Genomic DNA, 25746 nt, shown 5'->3' on the forward strand with positions numbered 1-25746 from the left:
TATATACAAAGGAATGGTTATCAAATATTGTCCAGGAATAATGAGGGATAATGACCTAGATAAGATGGAACTACAACCAATGCAAACAATATCAAGCAAGAAACACATACTAAAATCCAGAGAAGTATAGAGCATAGGTAAATGGCATGTTACAAAGATCATTCTAAAAGGTGTCCTATCCTAAAGAACCTGAATCTAATACTTAATATGTTCTATCTACTAAGTTGTAACTATAACTGCTAGTCTCAATCCCATCAAAGACCTGAGAAGGAATATAATGGTACCTGAGAAATGGTAGATGGATGCAAGTAACTTTCGTGAATCTTGAGAGAGTAGACCGAGACAGCTGGCAGCCTGGACAGTCACCTAATGTTTCTCAGCATATTTCAACTGGTGCTAAAAGGGCATTTGACACAGTTCAACATGCCTCTATGATAAAAGTTCTGGATATGGTAGGAATAGATGGAACATACCTCAAAATAATAAAGGCTACATGAAGCAAACCTGTAGCCCACATTATATCAAATGGAGACAAATGAGAACATTTTCTCTAAAATCTGAAATGATCATTCATGTTTATCCATTCTCCCTGCCTTACTTGATATAGTGTTCACAGTTTTAGCTACAACACCAGAAAAAAAAGAGACACACAAAAGGACAACAACTGAGTGGAAGGAATCAAACCATCCCAACTTACAAGAGCAGGAGTCTTTACTTCAGAAAACTATTGAGTCCACTAGAAAACCCTTGGATCTTATAGTGAATGCTTACAGAAAGGTTGTTGCAAGATACAGAGTCAGTATGTACTTAAAAAAAAAAAACTAGCCTTCATCTATACAAATAGGCTACTCTCCAAGAAAGAAATGAGGGGAAATATTCCATTCAAAATAAGTTCCCCACAAACCAAATACCACTATTCTGCTAAAGGAACATAGCAATAAAATGTCTCTGAAAGGCATTCTGCTACCCATAGATCAATGCCTCATTCAGAGAAGCTTCCTCCTGCAGCAAGATGGGAGACCCACAACTGGGCAATATACAGAGAATGAAAGACCTTGGAACACTTAGTCCTAAATGGGATGTCTTTATCAGACTTCTCACCCTGGGGGGGTCAGGGAAATATGTGGAAGAGGAGGTTGAAAGATTCTGAGAGCAAGAGGGGATGGAAGACACCAAGGAAACAGTGTTTTCCAGCACAACAGAAATGACACATATACGAACTCACAGAGACTATGACAATAGGCAGGCACAGGGCATGCTCAGGTTCAAGTTAGACAGGGTGCCAACAATGAGAGGGGAACTGGGTATAAGCTCCCATGCCTAACCAGGAAGCTACCTCCAATTGACAACCACTTGCAAGGGAAAAAGTAGTTTTCTCCATTGAAGAAAACTTACTGGGTGTTTTAACGACATGCAAGTATAGACCCCATGCCCAGCAGTAGATGGCCAGCAAAAAACAAACTCAATGGTACTGTTTTAGACTTTCTGTCTCATATTGCTTTATTTGGGCATTCTTGTTTTGTTTTGTTTTCACAGCCTTTTGCTTGTACATTATGGTTTCCAATTTTGTGTTTTTATGGAATTTGTTGTTGTGTGTGTTTATCTGTGTGTATGTGTCTATGTGTATGTTCTTTTGTGTGTTTTGTGTGTGTGTGTGTGTGTGTGTGTGCGCGCGTGCACATGCACGCGCGCGTTTTATGGTTTGTTTGGGATGTTTTTAGATACCTGCTTTCTAGAGAGAGAAAGAAAGGGCATGGAGTTGGGTGGGTGGAAAAGTGGAGAGGATCTGGGAGGAGTTGAGAGATGGAAAACCATGATCAGGATATATTGTATGGAAACTTTTTTTCAATTAAAAATATTTCCCTCCAAAATTAAGAAAATGTCTAAAGAAATAAAAGACTTTTACAACAAAGATTTCAAGATGTTGAAAAAGGAAATCACAGAAGGCAGTAAATGATGAAAAATTATTTCATGCTCCTGGGTAGGTAGAATTAATATTGTGAAAATGTCTATACTATCAAATCAATATTAAACAGAATTAATGCAAAACTTATCAAAATCCCCATGTCACATTTCACAGATATAGGAAAATCAATACTAGAATTCATACAGAACCACAAAAGAACACAAATAGCCAGTGCAATCCTAAGGAATAAAAACAATGCTTGAAGTATTACGTGACCTCAAATAATACTATATAGAGTTACAGTGATAAAGACAGTTTGGTTCTGGGATAAAAATAGACAGATATGTTGGGGTCCACAGATATGTAGGTTTCCTAGTGAGATCTGAGCTTGCTTTACACAGCAGGGCTGCATTAGGGGATGGCTTGACCACGTGCATGGTCACCAGGTGTCTGGGAGGCTTTGCACTTGGCTGTGCTTGGGGGAGGTCTTTTGCTCCACCTCTTGGCATTCCTTTAAAAGCCCTTTGGCAGAGACAGGGCCCAATGGATTAGGATCCAGGCCCTCCCGAGGCTATCCTGTGTTTTCTGTCTGTCTCTCTCTAGCTATCTTTCTATCTAATATTTCCTGCTGTTCCTGCTCAAGAGTACCCTGGGGAAATGTAGGGGTGGGATAGCCCCCCACAGATGGCACCAGTGAACAGGGATTAAGACAAAGACAAAAAAAAAAAAATTCAGGTGACTTGGCAAAAGTAGGGGTCGGATCCTGCCAGAAAGCAGTTGGCACGGTCTGGTTTTGTGGTGAAAAATGACAAATGAGGCAGGGGGTTTTATCCTCAGGAGAGAAAGAAAAAAAAAGAAGGGTACTGAAAGCATGTCCAAAGAAAGCTGAAGCTTAGAATCTTCTCTATCAAGGTTTTTCTCTCCTTGCTCTCTTAAAATTCTATCTATAAAAAAAATAGGAAAATAATGTAGGAAGAAATTTAGAGTAAGGAATATAGTTTGTAAGATAAGTATAAGACAGACAAACTAGGTTTTTAATTTTCTGACTCTGGGGCTATGAATGTAAACTGGGAAAGAACAAAGAGGGGGAAAATGGGCAGAAAACATATTACAGTGGAAGCTTTGGCCTGGGGACAGCAAAAATGCTAAGTCCCAGCAGCTGGGGAAATAATTTTCCCTGACAGAAGTTTTTGGGAAAACATGGTGGTCTTTCTCTCTCAAAAACTGAAAGATTTCTTGGGAAAAACTTAATCTTGCTCTGAAAAACCAAAAAGCTTTTCAGGTCTTTGCTTCTCAGATTTTCTCTTTCTGTAAGGGCAAAAATAAGATTAACCTGGAGATAATAGTATAGGAAATTACCTGTGATTTGCTCTAAGAAAAAAACAACCTCTCTGCTAAGTTCTGGCTTTCTTTCAAGCCAGGAAAAACAGCAGTTACTTCAGACCGTAGCCAGAAATCCCCCTGCATCTAGAACCTAGCCATAGACACGGGAAAGTGCAGGCAGAGGGAGCAGCAGTAAAGCCGAGCTGTGGCTGTGGCTTTGGCTGTGGGCATCTGTGGCATCAGGAGCTTTGTAGCTGGGGGAGGAGATAAGCCATGACAACTATCCAGGAGAAAAAGTTTTGTTTCAATGGGGAGAGAAGCCCCTACCTCCAGAAGCAGGTAGCAGGGGACAAAGATGAGGTCTGAGACACCTGAAGCTCTCCATCTGGTGGGGAAGGAACAAGCGGGACAAAGAAAGATCTCTCAGGGGAAAGGCTCTCGGAAAGGGCTGGGAAAAGCTGTGTTTCAAGTACTTTCATTCTTTCACTAACCTGGTAACTCAGAAGAGCAAGCCCTGAGGGAATTTTGTTTCAGGCACAAAAAGACCTGCCCATACAAAAAGACAGCAGGTACACTCAGCTTTGGCAACAGTGTCAAGAAAGAACACCTAGCAACACTAGCTCAGGGAGAGCAGAAATCTCTCGATCTCCCATGGTGAAAAAGCAAAAAGCTTGGTTCAAACTTCCCGTGCTAAAAGCAGAAACTACTTTCCCCGTGTAAAGGGAAATAGAAGTGTCGGGCCTGAGAGGCATTATGGGAAAGGTAGTTTGTAGTAGTGTGCCAATGTAGAGAAAGGCAGCTTGGGAAATGAAGTCTGAAAGATAGTACCTAATAGAACAGTGGGCTGATATAGAGAAATGCATAATGGGAAATGTAGTTTTTCTGCTAAAAATGGCAGTACTGCCCAAAACTCTGTTTTTTCAGCTTGAAAAGAAATGAAGCTTCTTTCCTAAGTACTACTAGAAAGCTTAGATTAACTTCCCAAAAAGCTGAGAGTGAACAAACAACTTGCCTCACAGGAGAAAATTAAAATGCTAATACTGTTTATCAACAAGTCATTTACAAACTTTTAGAAAACAAGAGAAAAAGGTAATTTACACTGCAAGATGGCTTCAGGTGTGAAAAAAAAAACTTAAGAGATTGAGTTGTGCTTAAGATTCAAGGGAGAAACATTGACATCATAAAAAAATGCTCATGGTAAACTTAAAACATCTTTAAAAAATTAAGAAGGGGAAAATTGTCTAAGAGTTTGGTGATGAGTGTGGAACAGAGGAATGTCATCTCCAATGACAAACTGAAGTAAAAAGGAGCTAAACCAATTTCCCTGCTGTTGAAGTTCCATCTTGCAGTCTGGGGATAGTAAGGGAATAAGGAGACCCTCAGACTGCTGAGGAGTTTGGGACAGAGGTTTCATCACTGGTTAATACAGACTGAAATGGAACAGAGCTCAGAGCTGTGCCATTTTTGACCAAGTAGATGATACAGGCTCCTTTGGAAAGTGTCTTATATTTACAAAAAATTTTTGCTAAGAGTTTTATTACAGTTCCATAGGTAATTTCACCCTCAGCCTAAAGCAAGGCTTTTTGGTAGCTTTACTGCTGTAACAGAAAATTGCTATCTGAGCAATCCAGAAACAGAATGCCTCTTAGGAGGTTTTTCTTCTCATCTCTTTTCTTCCTTTTCAGGTTTGTTTGTAAATTGAGATAGCTCTTACTAGAGTTTTTTATAAAAGATCTGGAATGCATAATGTACTGTTTAGCAACAGAACTTGCTAAATCCCAGGGTTGAGAGAGCCATTTTTTTTTTTTTTTGGGTTGGAGAGATGGCTCAGAGGTTAAGAGCACTGGCTGCTCTTCCAGAGGTCCTGAGTTCAATTCCCAGCAACCACATGGTGGCTTACAACCATCTGTAATGAGATCTGGTGCCCTCTTCTGGCCTGCAGGCGTACACGCAGGCAGAACATTGTATACATAATTAATAAATAAATCTTTAAAAAAAAAGAATTAGACTTTTGTTTCAAACTCTCAAGAACTTTCAGAATGATATCAAAGCTGACTATAAACTCTGAACTTTAGAAATTATTTGCATATTTCCTGTCTTGTTAAGAAAGTCTTTCTAATAGTTCTATAGGTTTCTCTTAAATATAAGTTTGGTAAATAGTGCTTCTAAGAAAGTAGTCCTGTAGAATGTAAGTTTATATTAGGATAGAATAAGCTTTAGGCATAAGGATATTGTGTGAGTCTTTCTAAGAAGTATATTTGCTAAGGTAGTCCTATAGAGTTTCCTTAAGACTATAAGCTTGTAAGAAATATAAATAAGTATATGTGAGTTTGTGAAAAGTGTAAATGTTGAATGTGAGTCTAAATGCTTAATGTAAACTAGCAAAAAAGTATAAATATGTATATTGATAATAGTTCAGTTAAGAGAGTTGTAAATATGTATGGTGATGTTTATACCAGAATTATGTTGAGGTTAATGAACCAGAGTGGCATAAAGCTAATTTATTGGATGCAGTATGCATCAAGAGTTTTAGTTGAAAAAGGGCTTGGCACAGCTAAAATTGTTATAGACATCTTAAGACCCATTCCAAAAAAGATATACCATTTCTATCATCCCCTACTCCTGTACTGGGAGGTGTGGCAGCTATGGAGATCACTGTGGTGGTTGTAAGCTCAATAGGAAACTGGACCAGAGCTAAGGTAAGCCCAGTACTCCCTCCTACCAGAGGCTGAAAGTCAATGACGAGCAACTTTCTCTTGATAGCTTCTAGCCTATGGGTAATGGAAGAAATAATCATGGAGAACGACCTAAGGTAGACCTCAGTCTATCTGATGGGGCCTGAGGGGCTCTTTAAAAAATTAAGAAGGAATTGTTGGGATCCACAGAGGTTTCCTAGTGAGATCTGAGCTTGCTTTGCACAGCAAGGCTGCATTTGGGGATGGCTTGACCATGTGCATGGTCACCAGGTGTCTGAGATGATCTGCACTTGGCTATGCTTGGGGGAGGTCTTTTGCTCCACCTCTTGGCATTCCTTTAAAAGCCCTTTGGCAGAGACAGGGCCTGATGGATAAGGATACAGTCCTTCCAGAGGCTGTCTTGTGTTTCTGTCTCTCTCTCTCTAGCCATCTTTCTATCTAATATTTCCTGCTGCTCCTGCTCAAGAGTACCCTGGGGAAATGTGGGGGTGGGATGGCCCCACACACAGATAGACCATTGTAATAGAATTGAAGACACAGAAATAAAATGACAAAGCTATGCCTACTTAATTTTTGATAAATGAGGTCTGGTGGTTTGAATGAGAATGGTCCCCAAAGCTTAGGTGTTTGAATGCTTAGACTCATTAGAACTGTTTGGGAAGGATTAGTAGGTGTGGTCTTGCTGGAGGAAGTCTATCACTGGGGATGAGCTTTGAGGTTTTAAAAGCCCATCCTAAAAGCCCATCCTCGGCTCTCTCTCTCTCTCTCTCTCTCTCTCTCTCTCTCTCTCTCTCTCTCTCTCTCTCTCTCTCTTCTTATGTAACAGTCATGTCTCTTCACAGCAGTAGAACAGTTAAGACATGGGGTAAGCGAATTCATTGGAGGTAAAGGGCCCTCTTTCTCAGGGTGGTCAGAAAAGAGACTTCTATTAAAATGGTGTTTACCAACAGACAAGTTTGAATGAGTGAGAGCCGGCGAGACTGAGGAAGCATTCCTAAAAGAAGAAACTGTCGGTCCAAATGGTTTTGTCCACATAACACTTATTGGTCTTATTTGTCTGAGATCTAACAACAATTAGTTGGCTGCACAGGTGATTGGAAATTATGACACTGTTAAGAAGAGAAACTGACTTCATTTTCTTCATTGTTGAGGGACCCAGCTGAATCAAGATATATTTTCTATGTGTTTCAGAAATTAATGTTAGAAAATTTAGATTCGATGAAGATGAGAATTTAATGAACTTCCTTTCCTTGTGCCTTGCTTTGGAATCCAAGTCAGGGATTCCAGCCTTTAGCATTGCTGATGATGGCTCAATTGTGTGATTCTTGGCTGTGTGCCACTGGAGGATGCTTAGGAACAGCCCTAGTCTCTACCTGCTAAATGCCGACAGCACCTCCCAGTGCTGGCAATGAAAATGTCTCTGGATATTACTTCACCTCCTGCAGTTGACGGCCACTGGTCTAAATAGAAATTATCTTGTAACACCTGTTTTTGGTTGTTGTTTTTCTCTCTTCCTTTCCATCCACCTCCTTCTCTCCTCTGTTTGGAGACAGCGTCTCACTATTTAGCCCTGTCTATTCTACAATTTAATAAGTAGACCAGGCTTGCCTTGAAATTCTGAACAAGCCTCCAGCCTCTGCCCCCAAGTGCTGGGATTGTAGCTGTATGCTAACATACTCGCTGATACTTATATTTTTTAAGTATGAATCCAAATACTTTTTTTGGCATCCCGAAAGATATAAACATGTGTCATATGTCCCTCACATCTTTTGATTTCTAATGATTTACCATAAACTAATCTGTACCTAATTTTATCAGAAAAATATCAGAACAATTATTACTTTGCCAATACTTCACACTGTGAAGTATTTTCTCATCAGTGACAAACAACATACATTATTCCTGTCAGCCTGATTCTTTGGCCTGTTCCTAAAGGGAATTTGAAATTGCCATCTTAGGAACAACTCACAAGCCTCCATGCTTCCTCTCCTTCCTTCTCAGATGCACATCTCTGTGATGTCAGATGATTCCCCTGTATGTCCCTCATCCACTCCACAGTGACGTTTTATATTAATTCTACCTATTTACAATGCTTTGAACCTCTGAAACAACATTCATGTCCATTGCTAGAATCTTCTGTTCTTTGTTATTTAAGGCTCTTACAGTTGGCCATGCTAGCAGGCCCTTTCTGTAACTGCTGCTTCAGGCTTGTTTGTTTGTTTGGGGTCGTTGTTTTGCCACATGACTAACTCAGCACACATGATGTCACCAGAAGCCCCAAAGCCACCCACACGGATCAACTGGGCAGAAGAGATGGTGATGATGATTCCCCAGGGCGCACACTACCCAAGCCAAACTTTAAACACTTCTCTCCAAGCTACTTTTGGGTCTCTCCCCCACCTTCCTCTACTGAACATTGCAGGTGCTTTTTGTCTCCTTGCCTCATAGTGGAGCTTGTAAAGCAAGGGTCAGCAAACTTGGGCAGGCAAACTGCCCAGAGGTGATGCAGTTTATACTTTTGAATAATTTTTGAAGAATTATACTTCATGACCTGAAAATATTTCTTGGACTTTGACTCTGGGTTTATACAAACCCAGTTTGATCAGAGCACAGCTATGCTATTTGTTTGTGTTATTTATGGCTACTCTCCTACCATAGTGGCAGCATTGTTTGACAAAAACCAGAAGGCTACAGGGCCTGAAATACTTACAATCTAGCTCTTTGCACAAAGTGACTTGAATGTTTCTTTCCCTCACACAGTGAACCTCAAGCCTTGAGGGGATTTCCACATGGATAACAAAATGCATTTCTGTATGAGAATGTTACCAGTGAGCTTACAATCTAGCTGTCACCATGTTGGTTTACATTCGGTGGTGTACTGAGGGCTGCTGACAGTGCTGGGCTGTACCCCCACCTCCCAAGTTATCCTATAAGTACCACCCAGGCACATGGGGCCATTATCTTACTGCATTTTTTTAATGCTAATTTTTTAAGTTCACTCATTAAATTTTTTCCTTAGATTTAACTCACTTTCTACAAACATGTATGAAGAAGTTGAAAACAATCAAAAATGGACAGAAAGCCAGTTTATCAAGTACAGAAAAGACCACCTGGGTCACATAAATGAATGTCTGAAGGTTGTGCAGGAAAAGCTGGTAAGGAGCTCTGCTATTTCATAAGGTTCACACAGCTACATGGTCACTGTCCTCTGGGTGATCTGTGTGGCTGTTCCAGCCTTGACAGTAATCTTTGCTGCATGGGAGCTTATTTGTATTTTAAAATCTCTATAGGAGTCCGGTGCCTGCCTCTGATCCAGGAAGATTCCCTGCAGATGTGTGAGCCTACATTTCCCAGATCATACCCTCCCTGCACCAAAACAATTTGAAGAAATTTTCTTTTTAAAGAAAAAAATTTTTAAAAAGACATTCTCAGCCCAAACCTAAGAATCAATTTTCTGGGGTCCTCCATTAGGAATCTATGGCTCTAGGCAAGTTTCCTAGATGAAATTGGCCTCATGACAGTTTGAAAGTTTCTGGACAGACAAGAAATTTACCCTATCTGGAGATCTATTAGTAGATGCAAAGTTTTGTTTGTTTTTCTTTTTGAGACAGGATCTTACTGTGTAGCTCTGGTTGGCATGGAACTCACTGTGTAGACCAGGCTGGCCTGGAGTTCACAGAGATCTGCTTGTGTCTACCTCCTGACTGCTGGGACCATGCCTGGCATAGACCAAAAGTTTTAAGAACTGTTTTCCAGAACAGACCATAAGAAGAAAGTCCCAGTCTTTGGAGTGAGGCTGACAAGGCATATGAGAAATATTCCTATGTCTGGGCTTCTTTCTCCCTGTCCAGCTGGCGCCCCGCATCCACAGAGAAGGGCAGCACAAGGTCTAGGGTGCAGTCAGATTCCAGGCTGCTAAGTGAGCCAGCTCCTTCCCCAACTCCACAAGCACTCCAAGCCCTCTACCAGTTATAAGCAGTAGGAGGTGCCCCTCGATCATCCTGTGAGGAAGAGAAAGCCTGAACCCACCATTCCTGAAGCCAACAGCAGGAAACAGACTCAAAGGAGCCATGCCATTTGTACTCAGTCTCTCCTCCCTGTTTGTTATAGGCTGCCGCTGCGCCCCCATGCTGTGCCCCCCAAACACTTTAGAACACCTGCTGATCTTTCCTACTGTATTAACTCCTGAGCTTCATCGTAGACCAATTAAGTCAGAACTTCTGGGGTGGGGTATGACCTAGGGGGTTGTAGAAAAAATGAACAGCTGGAGTGGAGAGTCACCCTTCTCACTGATTGGGGTCCACATGGAGATGTAAACTTCTATGGAGTAAGGGTTAGTTCTAACACTTAGAAGCATTTTCAAGGAGCCTAGAGAACGCAGTATCTATTCTCGTCCTATGTGATACTTTAAACACCAGACTACACTTCCAAACCTTCCAGGCCCTTCAGCAGTTCCAGCCCCTCTATATATAGTCACAAGAGCCCTGAAGGGACCAAGTTAAACAAAGGAATCAACTCTCACACTTATGACCACAGTTTGATACATAAAAGTTGGTGTTTTCCATGAAGAAAACAGCACTTTCTCTAAGCTGAAGCATAAATCCACTCCGCTTCTCTTTTCCTAAGAGTTTTATCACATGATCTCTTTTAGGAAAAGTCTGAGACGAAAACAGAAGAAAAAATACTGCAACTTTCAAGCAACTTGGAGAATTACATTAACTCCCAGAAACAGGAAGCAGAACTACACAAAATAAAACTCATAGAAAATAAACTGTCCAAGAAGATGAACCAAATGGAAAAGCGGATCTGGGGTGAATTAGAGAAAATGCAAAGTGACTATCAATCAGGTGAGCAGAGAATAGCTGGCCTTCACTTCCTGTCTCAATTTCTCCCAGGTTTCTAGTTTTAGCCAGTCTTGTCATTAGTGACATCATCATGCATTCAATCTGGCTTCCCTAAACATCTTCCAGGAGGTCAGCAGAACATGAAAGGTAAGTAAATGAGTAGGCATTCTTCATTTTCTCTTGGCGATGTCACACGCCTGCCATTGCTGTGAGAAGTTTTACTTTCTAAGATCTTTGGATCGTAGGACTTGTGAGATAACAAGTTCTTGGGCTCACAAAGACCTGACTTATGGCTCCATTATGAACTTAGAAGACTAAGTCAAATGGTCTTCTCATTAGAACTCCAGGTAATTAGACAGATGTCAGATGGCAACTTGACCTTTCCAAGTGAGGAAGAGAGATGCATTAGCTGAGTCCTTGTAATGATTGCTTTTCTTCTTAAGAGGCTAAAGGCAGCCATGTCAAGCTGAGCTGACTTCAAAGGATTGATTTGAAAGGCTCTTCTAATCTGTCAAAGAGAAGAAGAAGGAATAGGGGCTATGGAGCAGCCATCTGCCTGGAGTCACAATTCTGAGGAACACAAGTTCTTTTATTAAAGAAAGCTCTAGTATGTGTTGTATCATCCAGGTCTTAAAAAAATACACATGTAAATTCCACAAAATTGTGGCCCTACAGAGGCACAATGGAGGTGCCTTGAGAAGGCATCACAGCCTCTGTCCACCCAGTGTCCCAGCATGTAAACAGAATGTGCTGCCTAGAAAGCTAACCCTCACAAGCCCTGCCTCCTTCCACTGAGTTAAAATAGTGACTCATGTGGCCAGGAGTCATATCCCAAACTCAATGGGCTCTTCTGACAAGGACCTTTGCTTCGTTTTCAGGGGTTTAATTATGCTAGTTGCTTAGGATGAGTTGAAGAGAATTTTTCAAACTTTGTCTTTATTTTACTAAGTGGGAGTTCTAATTGAGAGTACAAATGAGTGTTTTACTCCATTGTGCTTTTAATAAAAAAGTGTTGAGAAGCAACTATGTGGAAGACCTCAGGGTAGGACACAGGTTGTACTCTAAACTTGTGGTCGGATAGGCCTATGGTCCTGAGGGACTAGACATGAGGAAGACAAATAGAGAGCATGGGTGGGGGTGGGGGTGGGGGTGGGGGTGGAGGTGGGGGTGGGGGTGGGTGGGGGAGTGGAGAGGTGTGTGTGGGTGTGTGTGTGTGTGTGTGTGTGTGTGTGTGTGTGTGTGTGTGTGTGTGTAAGAGGGCAGCAGGCAGCACTCTTTAGCTCCTTCAAGCAGGTAAATGTGTCAAGGGGGTAAGAGGAATTTTTAAAGGTCACAAATCTTTTCTCAAAGCCTACAGAGAGAAGAAAATATTTTAGATATCTCCTGAAAGAATTATTATACTAGCCAGTATGTTTACAGAGAGGGGAAAACAGTTTTCACAATAAGTCCAGATTCCAGTTAAGCTGCTATGAACCAATTTATCTTTGTATATTTTCAGATTTGTCTTAATAGAATTTAATGTGCTTTGAATTAAATGATGATCAATTACGGAAGGACTGCAGAAGAGCTAATTTGGGGGTGGGAAAGATCCAATGCATTGTTACAGTATATTTATTCTCTTTTCTTCTTCTAGGATTTAAATCAATTCATGACTCCCTCAGCTCTCTCCAAAAAATACAAAAAACAAAAATGGATTTAGAGAAATATAAAGTACAGAAAGACTTAAAGAAATTACAGCGTAAAATAGTGGAACTCCAGGAAGTCTGACTTTGAAGTTACTTTCTTTTCCACCAGCTAGTGGGATCAGTTGTGAAGAAAATTAACATTTTTAGGATGCTGACTACTTCTAGTGTTTCCTATCACCTCTTAAGGAAATTGATGTATCTGGGGGAAAAAAACACAATAAATCAAAAAGCTTCATGATGCCTTTAATTTACTAAAGAAAAATTAAGAAATTTCTTTACATGCACATTGTTATATTTTTATTTGCCCACAAATAGGGGAAGACCAATCTACATTGTGACCTCAGATGGAGAAAGTAAATTCATACACATGGCAGACCAGTGATGAACTGGAGACAACTGACTGTGCCTGAAAATAACAGCAGCTATGCGGTTACAATTTGTTATTAACGTGAATTTTGTCCATTATTGCAAAACTTCTCCTTTTCAAAAGAAACATCTCTATTTTTAGCACTAGCATTTGAAACCAAAATAGTTTACACATTTATAATCAAAATACTTCATAACTATAAGGGAAACATCTGTGGGATGTATACATGAGAAGGCTAATTTACAACTTCTGACCCAGAAAATTCTCTTTTCTAACAAAACCAATGTCTATAGCAAGTCTAACTTATGCAAATTTAAAATATATTGTCATTTGCACTCAATACAATGTATCAGAATTGTAAGTAATAACCCCTACAAAGCAAAATAATATACTAGCTTCCATTAAAAAATACCCCTACAACATTTAGCCTATGTGCTAAATTCAGAAGTACCTCAAAACCATTGATTTCCTATCAGCTCTAAACACACAGCTGAACTATAGAGCTGTTATGGTTTCATTTCTGTTCTTGTGATGAAATGCCCTAACAAAAACAACATTAAGGGAGAAAGGGCTTGGCTTACAACTCATTGTAGAAAAATCAAGCAGTAGGAGCTTGTAGTGGTCCATCATCACACAGTTAGGAGAGAAATGGATGCATCAGCATTTCACATGCTTACTGTGTTCATCTGTCTCCACTCTTCCATAGTGTAGGACACCCTGCCTAAGGAATGGTGCCACTCACAGTGGGCATGGTCTTCTCACATCAATTAATTTAAAATAGTTCCCTACAAATATGTCCATGGGCCAACTAAACTGTAGACAATCTCTCACTGAGATGCTCTTCCCAGGTGAGTCTAAAGCTAATCATTCAAGAAACATTGCTATAAGGCATTTTTTATTTATGAAAAATAAAAGCAAACTATTTGTGGCATACACTAGTCATGCTAGAACAAGGACTAATTTCTATTCACAGAGATTTTTGTAAACCTGACAAGGCAATTCATTACCAGATTTAGGAACCTTCTTTGGTTTATAGAACAGCAACCATTTCTCTCATAATAAAGAACAATTTTAATTCCCAAATATTTTACCTACACCCACTTCTCTAACTTTTTAACCATGTCAAACATCTCCATTTATTGTTATTAGCATATACATAGCATAATTAGCTCTGTAATTGGAGGGAACTTCATTATAGATTTAAGAGTTCAAAACACAAAAGCGTCCTTTGTAATCAAATGTCATCCTAGGATCAAGACCTGATACTCTAAGTAATCACAAATGTTTGTAAATCATCAAGAAAATAATACATTCAAAATTTTATTTTCAAAATGGTCACAGGATATGAGTAGGTGACAGAATATGATAACCAATGGAAGTATGAAAAAACATTTAACTTCACTATTAAAGAAAAAAATCAAGGGGGCTCAGATACTCTTTTCAGACTGGCAGAGAGTGAGTCAATTGATAATACTGTGTGGACAAGTGTGAAAAAGAAAATTTCTCATTAAGTATTAGTGAGTCTATAAACTGGTATGCTGTGAGATGTTTTGTATGGCAAATGTGTTGCTCTGATTGGTTGGTAAATAAAACACTGATTGGCCAGTAGTCAGGCAGGAGGAAGGATAGGCAGGACAAGGAGGAGAATAAAGCTGGGAAGTGGAAGGCTGAGTCAGAGACACTACCAGCCGCCACAATGACAAACGGCATGTGAAGATGCCGGTAAGCCACGAGCCACGTGGCAAGGTATAGATTTATAGAAATGGATTAATTTAAGCTCTAAGAACAGTTAGCAAGAAGCCTGGTATGGCCATACAGTTTGTAACCAATATAAGTCTCTGTGTTTACTTGGTCGGGTCTGAGTGGCTGTGGGACTGGCAGGTGAGAGAGATTTGTCCTGACTGTGGGCCAGGCAGGAAGACTCTAGCTACACTGGTACAATGATTTAGAGGGTAATTTGGAAGCATCTATTAAATGTTCTTCCTTTCCTCTTCTCCCCTCAACTCCCAACTTTCTATCATATACACACCCTTCAGACCTACAATTCTGTACATGTAAGTTCACATCATAGACCAAAGTTCCCAAAGACCTTGTAAACTCACATCCAGGACTCATACACAAGCGGTTCTGAAGACAAAGAAACTATGATGGTCATAGAATCATTTAACCTCTGTTTAGCGGACAGTAGAGCACTGGACCTCTCTCGCCTTGCATTATTTCACTTAAGTTCACTCAAAAAAAAAAAATCAGCATGAATAAGCTGCTTTTCTGAGAGAAGGTCCAGACAGAGGCATGGCACTTAGTCTATGTTAAATGCTTTTGCTTAATCATTTAGGAAGTGTGGGGCTCCTCTCCCCACAAACACAGGCTAATGCTGGAACACTATCTCTGTAATCATATGCAGAATATATGATAAAGTAGCTCATATGCTTTTTGTATACTAATACCACTTACACAGTCTTGGATAGTGTAAGGGTCCTGATGTCTCCCAGCATTTATCTTCCTTTTAAAGAACCTGCTCCTAGAAAAAAAATCTCTTGATGTTTGTTGTAGCAGTGACTAAAACACAGTGTGTGTGTGTGTGTGTGTGTGTGTGTGTGTGTGTGTGTGTGTGTGTAACTACATCAAATGAAAAGGTTTTCACATAACAAAACATGAAAAGACAATATGGGGGCTGGCATAGAGATGGCTCAGTGGATTAGAACATTTGCTGCACAAGTATGAAGACCTAAGTTGAGATCCCAGCACCCACATAAAAAGCTGGTATGTCCACACCTACACCTGCAGGGGGCTGAGATGGGAGGATCACTAGAGCTTATTGATGCCAGTATAACCCCAGGTTCATTGAAAGACCCTGTCTCAAGTAAGTGAGGTGAAGAAAAGAGTGATAGGATATTTGATGTTCTCCTCTGGCCTTGACTGTATGCACAAGTACACACACACACACACACACACACACACACACACACAGAGAGAGAGAGAGAGAGAGAGAGAGAGAGAGAGAGAGAGAGAGAGAGAGAGAGGGAGAGCTGCAGAATAGGGAAATATGATTGTCCTTCAGCATCAGCAGGGCGTGATGATCCATACAAGTTGAACTCTCATGTAAAATCATGTAACATTTGCTGAAAACCTGCATATTTTTTTGTTCTGGTGTTGGAGTGACTCCAGAGTTTCAAGTATACTATACATACACTCTACAATTCAGTCATATGCCTAGCTATGTTCTTTAAAACCTCACTAGATTACTTATAATATCTAATACAATGTCAGTGTTACATAGTTTTGCTGAACTGTTTTTTGGGGGGTTTTGTGGGGGAATGATAAAAGAAGTACATGTTCAATACAGGTTTGTGGGAGTCTGTCAGAGTCCAGTTCTGACCTGTTCCCACCTTATGAAGAGTTCTTAGGTGGAGAAGAGAGGAAGGAGGAAATACTAGGTAGAAAGATAGAGATGATAAGGAAGACAGAGACACAGGATAGCTTCGGGAGGGCCCTGGGTCAATACCCAGATGCCCAGTCCTTTATTCAAAAGGGCTTTTTTTATAATATGCCAAGAGAGGCAGAAGACTTCCCCCTTGCAAGATCAAATCACACCATACAGCCAAGTGTAGACCCTTCCAAACATCTGGTAAACACACCTGTAGCAGGAATCTTAAAAGTTCTTATTAATGAAATCAAACGAGCCAGTTTTGGGGGTGAACACTGGAAGATCAGAAAGAAGAAGCCACAGCTACCTCACTTTGCCAGATCCTCAACTGGTCTTGTTTCCTCAGACTGGAGGCCTCTGAGTCCTCATCCAGAATGGGTCTCAGCTGAACTGCTGAGACTGAATGCTTAACCAGGCCAAATGCTTCTAGTTTCTGGTCCTCACGCCTTATATACCTTTCTGCTTTCTACCACCACTCCCTGGGATTAAAGGCTCACTTTCTGGGATTAAAGGCTTTCTGGGATTAAAGGCGTGTGTCACCATGCCTGGCCGTTTATAATGTGGCCTTGAACTCACAGAGATCCCAGATGGATTTCTGCCTCTGGAATGCTAGGATTAAAGGCGTGAGTGCCACCATTTTCTAGCCTCTGTATCTAGTGGCTATCTGTTCTCTGACCCCAGATAAATTTATTAGAGTACACAATATTTTGGGGAACACAATACCACCACACACACCCCTGGCCAAATCATCCTATTATGTAGCTCTACTGGGTAAACAAGTTCAGATTCTCTGACCTTGAGTAATTTCTCACTAGGAAGCCTCGGTGGGTCTCCACACACATTCAACTTTTAAAATGCTTTTTACCTGTGGTTGAATCCACAGATGAGTAACCTGCAGATATGGAGGGCAGACTTCATGTTTAAACCATATTGAGGGTTGACCTATCTAGACACTCCTTTGTGGAGGGGGTGAGAAAGTGCAGCATCAATGACACAGATACTGGGAGTCAGGTGAGAAGCAAGCAGCAGACTTGTTTATTGTGGATATGGGATGAACCTATATACCCTCTCCTGATTTCTCATTGGCAGCCAGAGACTCTCTTAGCTGTGTTGTCTCTTTCTCATTGACCCCCAGCATTCTGATGGTTGTACATTACCAATCACCAGGTGTAGAGGCAGACTCCAAGTTGGCTCAGCAGGAAGTAGCTAGCACGTATGCTTATGTGCACTACCTGGAACAGGGCAGCTGCGGTTTTATCAGGCTAGCTGGCTGTTCCTCCTATACCATATATTTGATAGGAGTCTAATATCTTGATCTTAAGGAAGTTATGATCTATGGAAAAAGCCAATAATTACATTTGAAATACATGGGCAAAGGTGTGATGAGGGCTAAGGTAAGTGGAATAGAGTGAGCACAGGTCTGGAGGACAAGAAAATGGATCTGTGAAGTGCAAGAAATTCAATAGTCAGAGCCTAAAGTGTGTCATGGGAGATGGTGATAGGAGGAAAGTGCAGGAAATGGGTAGAGAGAAAGCTGGAGAATGTAGGGAGTGTGGGGGTCCCAACTACAAAAGCCCTTGTAATTAATGTTGAGAAATCAGGCTTTATCCTAAGGACTCAAGATAGGCCCCAAGCCATTTAAACAGAAGAGTAATATTGCCAGATTTGCACTTGATATTCTTTTTCTTGGAGTGTGCAGGACAGGGTGGAAGTAGCATATTTGGGCTTCTGAAAGGAAGAGAAGTTATGCCGCAGAGCAGGGACTGTGCACTCAGGTTTATCTGGGGACGGTCAAAGCTATGTGTCCAGTGGTTAATGAAAAAAATGGAGCCTGGATAAAAATCCAGACAGGAAATTTAGCTTTGAAAGTCACCAGCACAGGAAAGGCTACTGGAGTTAGGAGTGGGGAAGACTTGCCTGGGAGTGAGGACCATGGCTGTAGGGGGCATGAGTACTGTGAGGGGAAGAACCAAGTGCTGAAGGGACAGCAAGGCCTGATAAGAATGTAAACAGTGATGTAGTAGAAGAGGTGGTGTAGACAAGAGGCAGTGTCTTCTTGTTGTCTTCAAGGGTCTTGTTGACTCATTAGCATTCTATTGGCACTGCTTCAAGAATTGTTAGATCCCACCTACTAAAGATGGCCCTGCCTTTCAATGTAAACAGAATGACTTAAATGCTTTCTTGATTGCTCATCTATTTCATAGATAAATACATTGTCCTTTCAAACACAGAGGGTGATGAGCACCCCTTCAGAGGCAGGACTGCTACAAGGAAATAGACGACTCCTGGATGTGATCCCACTCTGATCTCTCAGAGTCACACACACTTGTAGAAAGGTTTACTAATTCAGATCTTTCTTATTCTATAGGCATGATATTTTCTGATTCCATGGGCTGAATTTCACAACCCCACCTCCAGGTAGATTGTAGCTACTTCATTTTCAGAAGATATACACGTGACAAATGTGAATCTGAAATGACTGACGTATTTACCACTATGTCATGAGCCACATCCACTTTAACAGCCTCAGAAACAAGTGGGGAGAAAAGCTACTAATTTTCAGAGAATTTGATGGGTGTTGAGGGCTACAAAACCTGAATTTAATTCTGTACCACAATCACCATCTGTGTGGCTTTAGATTTGTTCTGTCATTTCTGCTTCCTCATCTTAAAATGGGACAATAAATACTGCAGTTGCTTTGAAGGTTGCTGAAAGACTAGAAGGAGCATTTATTGAGGTATTACCAGATACTAAAGGCTTCTCAAGGCAGTCTAAATTGATTAAACCATTCAAACTACCAGATACTTACAACCACAGAGAGGTTAAGTAACTTACATAAGGTCAGGTCACTAGATGAAGCCACCATTTGAAGTCACTAGTCCAGAGAACTTGCTTTAAACAATAGTTTGACCTTTGTCTTTAAAGCAGATTATCTCACATTAGGGTCTGACCTAGTAGAGACTATACTTAACATTTATTATAAAATAATATAAATATAAACATTTACTATAAATAGAGTATTTCGTTTTCCTGAGGAAAGACAAGTTTCATGGTTCTTTTTCACATAACTCTAATTCAGATTATATCTAAAAATATTTGTGCGTAAAAGATATTTAGTATGCATAAGAAAAAAATACTTCTGATTGTACTAAATCTAGCAAAGAAGAGAAGTAGATAGAATGCAAAATAGAGATTTCTTCTGGATGACCTCTGATAATGAAACTATTTCCTAATTGGAAAAGCACTTTCTTCTACTATCTTGGGAGGAAGGGTAACAGCTGAAGAGACATTATGGACATTGAGTGTTCCATAAGGTGCCAATACCAATTTGCAATACATCCTATTTCCTCCATTAAATTGAGCCATCAAAGCAAAAGCAAAAGCCCTTATGCCAAGTAGAATCCATTAGCATCCAATTGGCAGATGCTTCTCCAGGAAAGTTATACACTGTGCTCATAAGACAAGTATCCAAAGACAGACTTCAAGTAGGTATTGGCTGTAGTATTAAGGCAACTCCACGTAGTTAAAAGGGAGGTTTATTTTGTGGGATAACTTACAAGTAAAGGGATAGGTTACAGGGTCCGGGAAAGGTGTAGTGCAGTCCAGCAGTGTTCTCTGGAGAACTCTGCTCAATCTACCTCCAGCGTCCAGGATCCAGGAACCAAGAGAGCCGGCACATCCAGATCCCAAGTCTTAAGGGCTCCTGTCTCGGCCCCACCTTGTAGGCCTGACAGTTACCAAAGCCTCAATGGGGGTAGTACTTCCAGGTCAAAGCTGGAACAGCTACCCACTACAAGTAGGTAATGCTTAGATGGTACTGGACAAATTCATACTTCTGCAACTCAACCACCCTGCATCATGGACTTTTTTCTATTCTCTGTTCTATAGTCAACCACTTAAGTCTTTTAAATAAAAGGCTGGCACATATTCATGACACCAACTCAATATCTTCAAGAAATGTAGGATAGGCAAATAGATGAGTAATGAAAAATGGAACACACACATGAGTTTTTATCAACTACCTCCTTTGAAGGGTTAGTGGACAATCTAGTGCAAAGATCACCCACCGTGTTCAGGTACCTATGATATGAGGCTCAAAAGTAAGTTGACAGGCTGTAGGAAGAAGTTAGAGAAACACAAGGAGAAAAATAAGGGCTATGACATCACCAAGGATTAAATGGAACAACTAGCTCACTTTGGCCTTGGTTTTCCATAAAGTTCAGAACTGAGTCTGTATTCTCTATCACTACAATGACTCACACTTACTAAATGGTTTCTTTGGAGGGCACTGCTTTCCTCTTCAGGTTCCTCTAGAACTCAGATGGCTGTGGTACATTCTTAATCCAGCTTGTTAGAACAACTAAGGTACACACACAGCTCTTCTACGTTTCTTTGAATTACAGCAATTATGAGAAACAGACACCATGATCACTTAGGTAGATTCTACTTGACTAAAAGTACAAATTTAGAAGTGAACTCTGATCCTTGTTCCCCCTCTAAAGCAGGAAAATTTATTGTACAAAATGATGTGGGATTAAAGGAATAACGAGTTTAGCACACAGTAGGTATTCCATCTATCTCTGCATGTGAGTTCTTGGATACTGAAGGGCTGGTGGGAAACAGCTACTACAAAAAGGGTGCAAAAGTATAAACATCCATGACTGATGATGCAAATGATTGGCTGCTGTCATGTCAAGATACTGTATCTTAATTTGGGTTTCCCTAGAAGCTACTTGACTAGCACAGTCTTATTACTGGCCATTTCTTAATATTTACATATTAGTCATCATTTCTCGTGAACTGGAGTCCAGAAAGCTTGCTTTAGAAGAGCCTTTCAATCACATGCATAGCACAGGGAATCTCAAGAGATTCAGGAGTGTGTTTACCTCCATCTTACAGAAGCTGCTTATTGTTATGTCCAATGTGGACCCCCAGTATGGCAGCCCTGCTGACATTGTCCTAATGACAATATGGACTTAATTCAGGCTGGACTCTGACCCAATAAATAGGATGGTTAGCTGGTAAACAAAACATAAACTCAGTGTTCCTCAGAAACCTTATGAATCTGGTTTCTGTTTGTCAGGAAAAGCCATTACTTCCGTATCCAGATGCCTCTACAGCCAACTGCCTCCAGCAAAGGCATCTGGTTTCCAATTAAACAAGCCTGTAATGGATCAAAGCTCTGGTGCTAGTTCCTAGGCCATTCTGGTTTGCACTCCACTTCGGATACTCTAACTCCCAGCTGTTCTGGCTCACATTCCTCCCCCCACCACTGTCCCCTTAAAACTGGCCAGGCTCTTCCCCCCATTTGCTGTTCTCTGCTCCTGAGAGACAGCTTGGAAGCTTGGATCCACAATAAACCTTTCTTTCTACCCACAGAGTGGTCCACTTTGGTGGTCTCATTGCACCTTGCTTACACATATCAATGCAAATTTCTCCCCCAGCCAGTGTTTTTACTTTCTCTCTAACTTCCTCTTCTTCTTTCTCCATGAAAAACCATCTGTTCCATCTGGCTTCTTCCTTGTGCCCAGACATATTTGTGTCACAAACATAAGAGAAATTAACACTTCCAGAAATGTCCGTCCTCAGGAAAACACCCAGCTCAGTCTGTAAGATAAGAACGGTTGTCTTTGGCTCGGCACCACCTGCCTTCTTCCTAACTTCCCAGACCTCTGAGCTAATGTGTTTACAAAAGCTGTCTCTACTTTCTTCCTAAAAGCATCAAATAGTGCAGATCAATTCAACCTTTTTCCAAAAAAGTTAACACTGCCTACTAATTTATTATACAGCGTTTTTTTCCATATAGAGATTAAACAATGAGCATATTTGGTATGATCAAAGTGAGGGAATGACATTAAAAAGGCAGGAGCTTAAAGACTCAATTATTTAAGATTTACAAAACATTGTGAATGCTCTATTTAATGTCTGTGGCCTTGTAAAAAGCACAACCTATTTGGCATAGTGCAGGAGCATGTAATTACATTCAACCATTCACAGATGGTGGCTTCTGCAAAGCATCCTTTGAGAAAGGACCACTTTCCTTTCTAGTCTTATATCTAAGACCATTCCCTACCTTTCTTTACCATATGAGCCTTGTTGCAAAGGGTTTCTATCCTAAGGTTTACATATGTACAGGGGTTGCAGCAACAGTTTGTTCTAGTACTTTGTTTCATTCATTTCTGGTTTGGAAAACTTTGGTGATCTCAGAGCAATAGAAAGTCACCATTAGAAATCTAGCTAAGACCCTGAATTCATCAATTCATAGACAAAGGCCAAAAGACAAGACTTATACAGTCACAAATCTAGTAAATACTTAAGACAAGCTTTTAAAAATGATTCTATACTACACATAGTGCATTTTGATCATATTCTCCTCCAAGTTTCCCCTAACTCCTCCCAGATACACAGTCTCCGCCCCTCCCCAGAGACCATAGCCGTCAATAGCACCTGAGCCGACTGTTGACTGACTAGGCTGTTGAGTTCATGAGTGCAATGGTCCTGCCACGTCCAGCACATGTGATCAATAGCAACTGAGCTAGGGTGGAGGCTTGTGAGCCCCTTCCTGCTCCTTCCTGGACTGCTGACTGACTAGGCTGTTGAGTTCCTGAGTGCAGCGGTCCTGCGATGTCTAGCACATGCTGTTGATCAGGTCTTCCTCAATCTCCAGCTTAGAATCTTTCAGCTCTCTCTTACAAAATGGTTCCTGATCTTTGGGGAGGGAGTGTGATGTGGCTAAGCACTCCAGACACTTATTCTTTGTATTTTCACTAGTTATGAGTTTCTGCATAAATCCTGTCCACTGAAATTTCTCTGGTAAGGTCTGAGATCTGCACTAACCTATAGGTACAGAAATAAGAATTTTGAGGGCAGTTTGACACTGTTCATTTAGCAAAATACTAGCAGTAGGTTTATCTCTTTGGCTTCAATCCATGGGCTAACTCTTGGCCAGATTTACAGCACCTCCTGATTGGATTTAAGTCCAATCAGAAAGTGGTTGGTTACCCCCATATTTGTGGTAGAATTGCACTCACAGCTTTATCTTGCCATGCCTGTTATACATCACAGGGATCACAGCTGGGTAAGATTACTGATGTTTTTCCCTCAGCAGCCTGCCTAGTACCTTCCAGTACATGAAAAATAGGCAGGCAACCTCCTGTGCAGTACCACCTCCACGTACTTTGATTGTGTGGTGTCTTCAGGAACAGCATTTCACCATCTAGTTCTGGGGGGCAGCCAAGAACAATGGCAATAGACTGCACTGTTAAGGAATATCCAGGACCCTCTGATCAACAACTTGAAGGGAGGATTTTTGTACCTGGTAGCTGGGAGGAGCAGTACCCTATGTAGGAAAACTCCAATCAGATTCCTTTATATGACTGTGTGTGTTTGAGAAGCTTTAAAACAGTACTTGTGTGTGTACAGTGATGTGTGTATGTGGGTGCACATGTTGGAGTATACCTGTGGAGGTCAGAGGAAACTTTCAAGGAGTTGGTTCTTTCTATCCAATACAAATTTTACAAATGGAACTCAGGTTGCCAGGTAGGTACCTTTATCTGCTGAAACATGCGTCTTCAGTGTGAGTGGAATTAATGCATTTAAAAAGAGAATTAGATAGAAATGATTACTGATGAGGTTTTATGAAAAATGCATTTTATTTGTATAATAATTGTATTTATTAAATTCTATCATTGACCTCTTCCCTTTTCTCCCTCCAACTCCTCCCCTTGCTCTCTCTCAAATTTATGGTCTTTTTTTTTTCTTATTACATACAAGTGTGTGTGTGCATGCACATGAATGTATTCCTACATAAATACAATCTGTTCAGTTCATACGATGTTACCTGTATGTATACGATCTCAGGGCTGACCATTCGACAGGCCTGCCTTAAACAATAATGACATCAATGGACATGCTAACACAGAAAAAGAGAAATCTCTCAGGGCCTCAATCCTGTGTGGGTGCCTGTAGAGGCCAGAAGAAGGTTTTGGATCCCCTGGAGCTAAAGTTACAGGTAGCTGTAAGCTGCCCAACAAAAGTGTTGAGTACTGAACGTAGGTCTTCTGGAAGAGCATCAGATATTCCTAACCACTAAGCAACCCTGTCCCTTGCTTGTTTCTTAATTAGCCAAAGTAATGGATTTCATTATGGCATTAAAAAATGTTTATTTATTCTTTGAGAATTTCACCCATAAACATAAGGTATTTTGATCATCCCCTTACCAACCTCATGTTTTTTTGTTTTGTTTTGTTTTTCTTCTTCTTCTATAACTCACCAAGTCCAATTAGTGGTGATCATATGCACATAGGTGTAGCAACACCCACTGGAACAGGGCAACCTACCACTGGCCACACTCTGGAAAAACGACTCTCACCCAGCAGCCATGTGCTGCTTTAAGGCTTTTTTTCAGACATACTTTGCTTTGGCTGACCCTCCTCTCTCCCTCTTCTTCCCCAGGGTCTGCACCCTGCTCTCTGCTCCCTCCCATCACTGGCAGTCTCCTTACCAGTTTCATGTCACATACATTCTATTAGCCTCTCCTTGCCTCCTTAAAAATTCCTCCCATCATGGCCCTTTCTACCTTTATGACCTATACCTTCACTTATGCCAATATATATATATCCATGTTTACAACTTAGAATTAGGATCCACATATGAGAGAAAACAGGTTTTGTCTTTCTGAGTCTGGGTTACTTCAGTTAATATGCTAATTTCCTGACTCATTTGTTCTCCTGCAAATTTCATTTTTCCTTACAGCCAAATAAAACACCTATATATTTAGTAGTGTTTGCTCCACCCATGACATTGGGCTCTATGGCCCAAAGGAGGCGGTGCTTCCTGCCATTGTATGTGACCTCTTATAAGGAGCTGGAGAAGGGTCACATGCCCCTTCTCCCTGCTCCTGCCTGCGAGGTGGATTCACTCCCAGTCAGATCAGAGGACGACTTCTGCAGTCTACTCCATTCTGTATTCGTGAGTGTATTTCCTCAATTTACATCTTAATAAATTCTGTTACCCATTTAATAGACTCATGTGGATTGATCCATACACACACACACACACACACACACACACACACACACACACACTGTCCTATCCTTTTACCTGCTTATGGATATCTAGGCTGATTCCATTTCCTGGTTGTTATGAATAGAGCAACAATGGTTATTTGAGTAAATCTTTTACTTCAAAATATTTTAAAGTAAAAAAGATAGCATTTATGAAAATATAAATAGTAGTGCTGGGTATTTGGATAGATTAGAATTTAAAATACTGCTATGAAAAACTCCCTAATCAGCAATAGGAAGCGACAGCACATGACAGTTTAACACCATGAGTGGTCTCTGAGGCGTGACAGACCTCCCGTGACTATTTCTAAACTAGAAATGGCTCACATATTATAAATGGTGGAGTGTTCTGACTTATTTCTCCCATATGAAGTCTACAATATATAAATACATATTTTTAAGTATCTAGCAAAAACAGAAGACCCTCTCCTAT

At 40.7% G+C, this 25746-nt stretch overlaps 1 protein-coding gene across 1 annotated transcript in view; it reads left to right on the plus strand.

Annotated features, from left to right (window-relative positions):
- The window catches only part of Fam81b (family with sequence similarity 81 member B), a 77965-nt gene extending 53707 nt beyond the window's left edge, over window positions 1–24258 (plus strand). Inside the window, exons 7-9 of the mRNA XM_052742784.1 lie at window positions 8945–9080; window positions 10577–10772; window positions 12403–24258. Of these exons, the coding sequence (XP_052598744.1) occupies window positions 8945–9080; window positions 10577–10772; window positions 12403–12536 (466 nt within the window). The 3' untranslated portion in view covers window positions 12537–24258. The remainder of the gene's footprint in view (window positions 1–8944; window positions 9081–10576; window positions 10773–12402) is intronic.
- Window positions 24259–25746: the final 1488 nt, after the last annotated feature.

The sequence above is a fragment of the Peromyscus californicus genome, unplaced genomic scaffold (assembly GCF_007827085.1).
Source record: "Peromyscus californicus insignis strain IS unplaced genomic scaffold, ASM782708v3 Scaffold_18__1_contigs__length_77618521, whole genome shotgun sequence".
NCBI classification, from domain to species: Eukaryota; Metazoa; Chordata; class Mammalia; order Rodentia; family Cricetidae; genus Peromyscus; species Peromyscus californicus.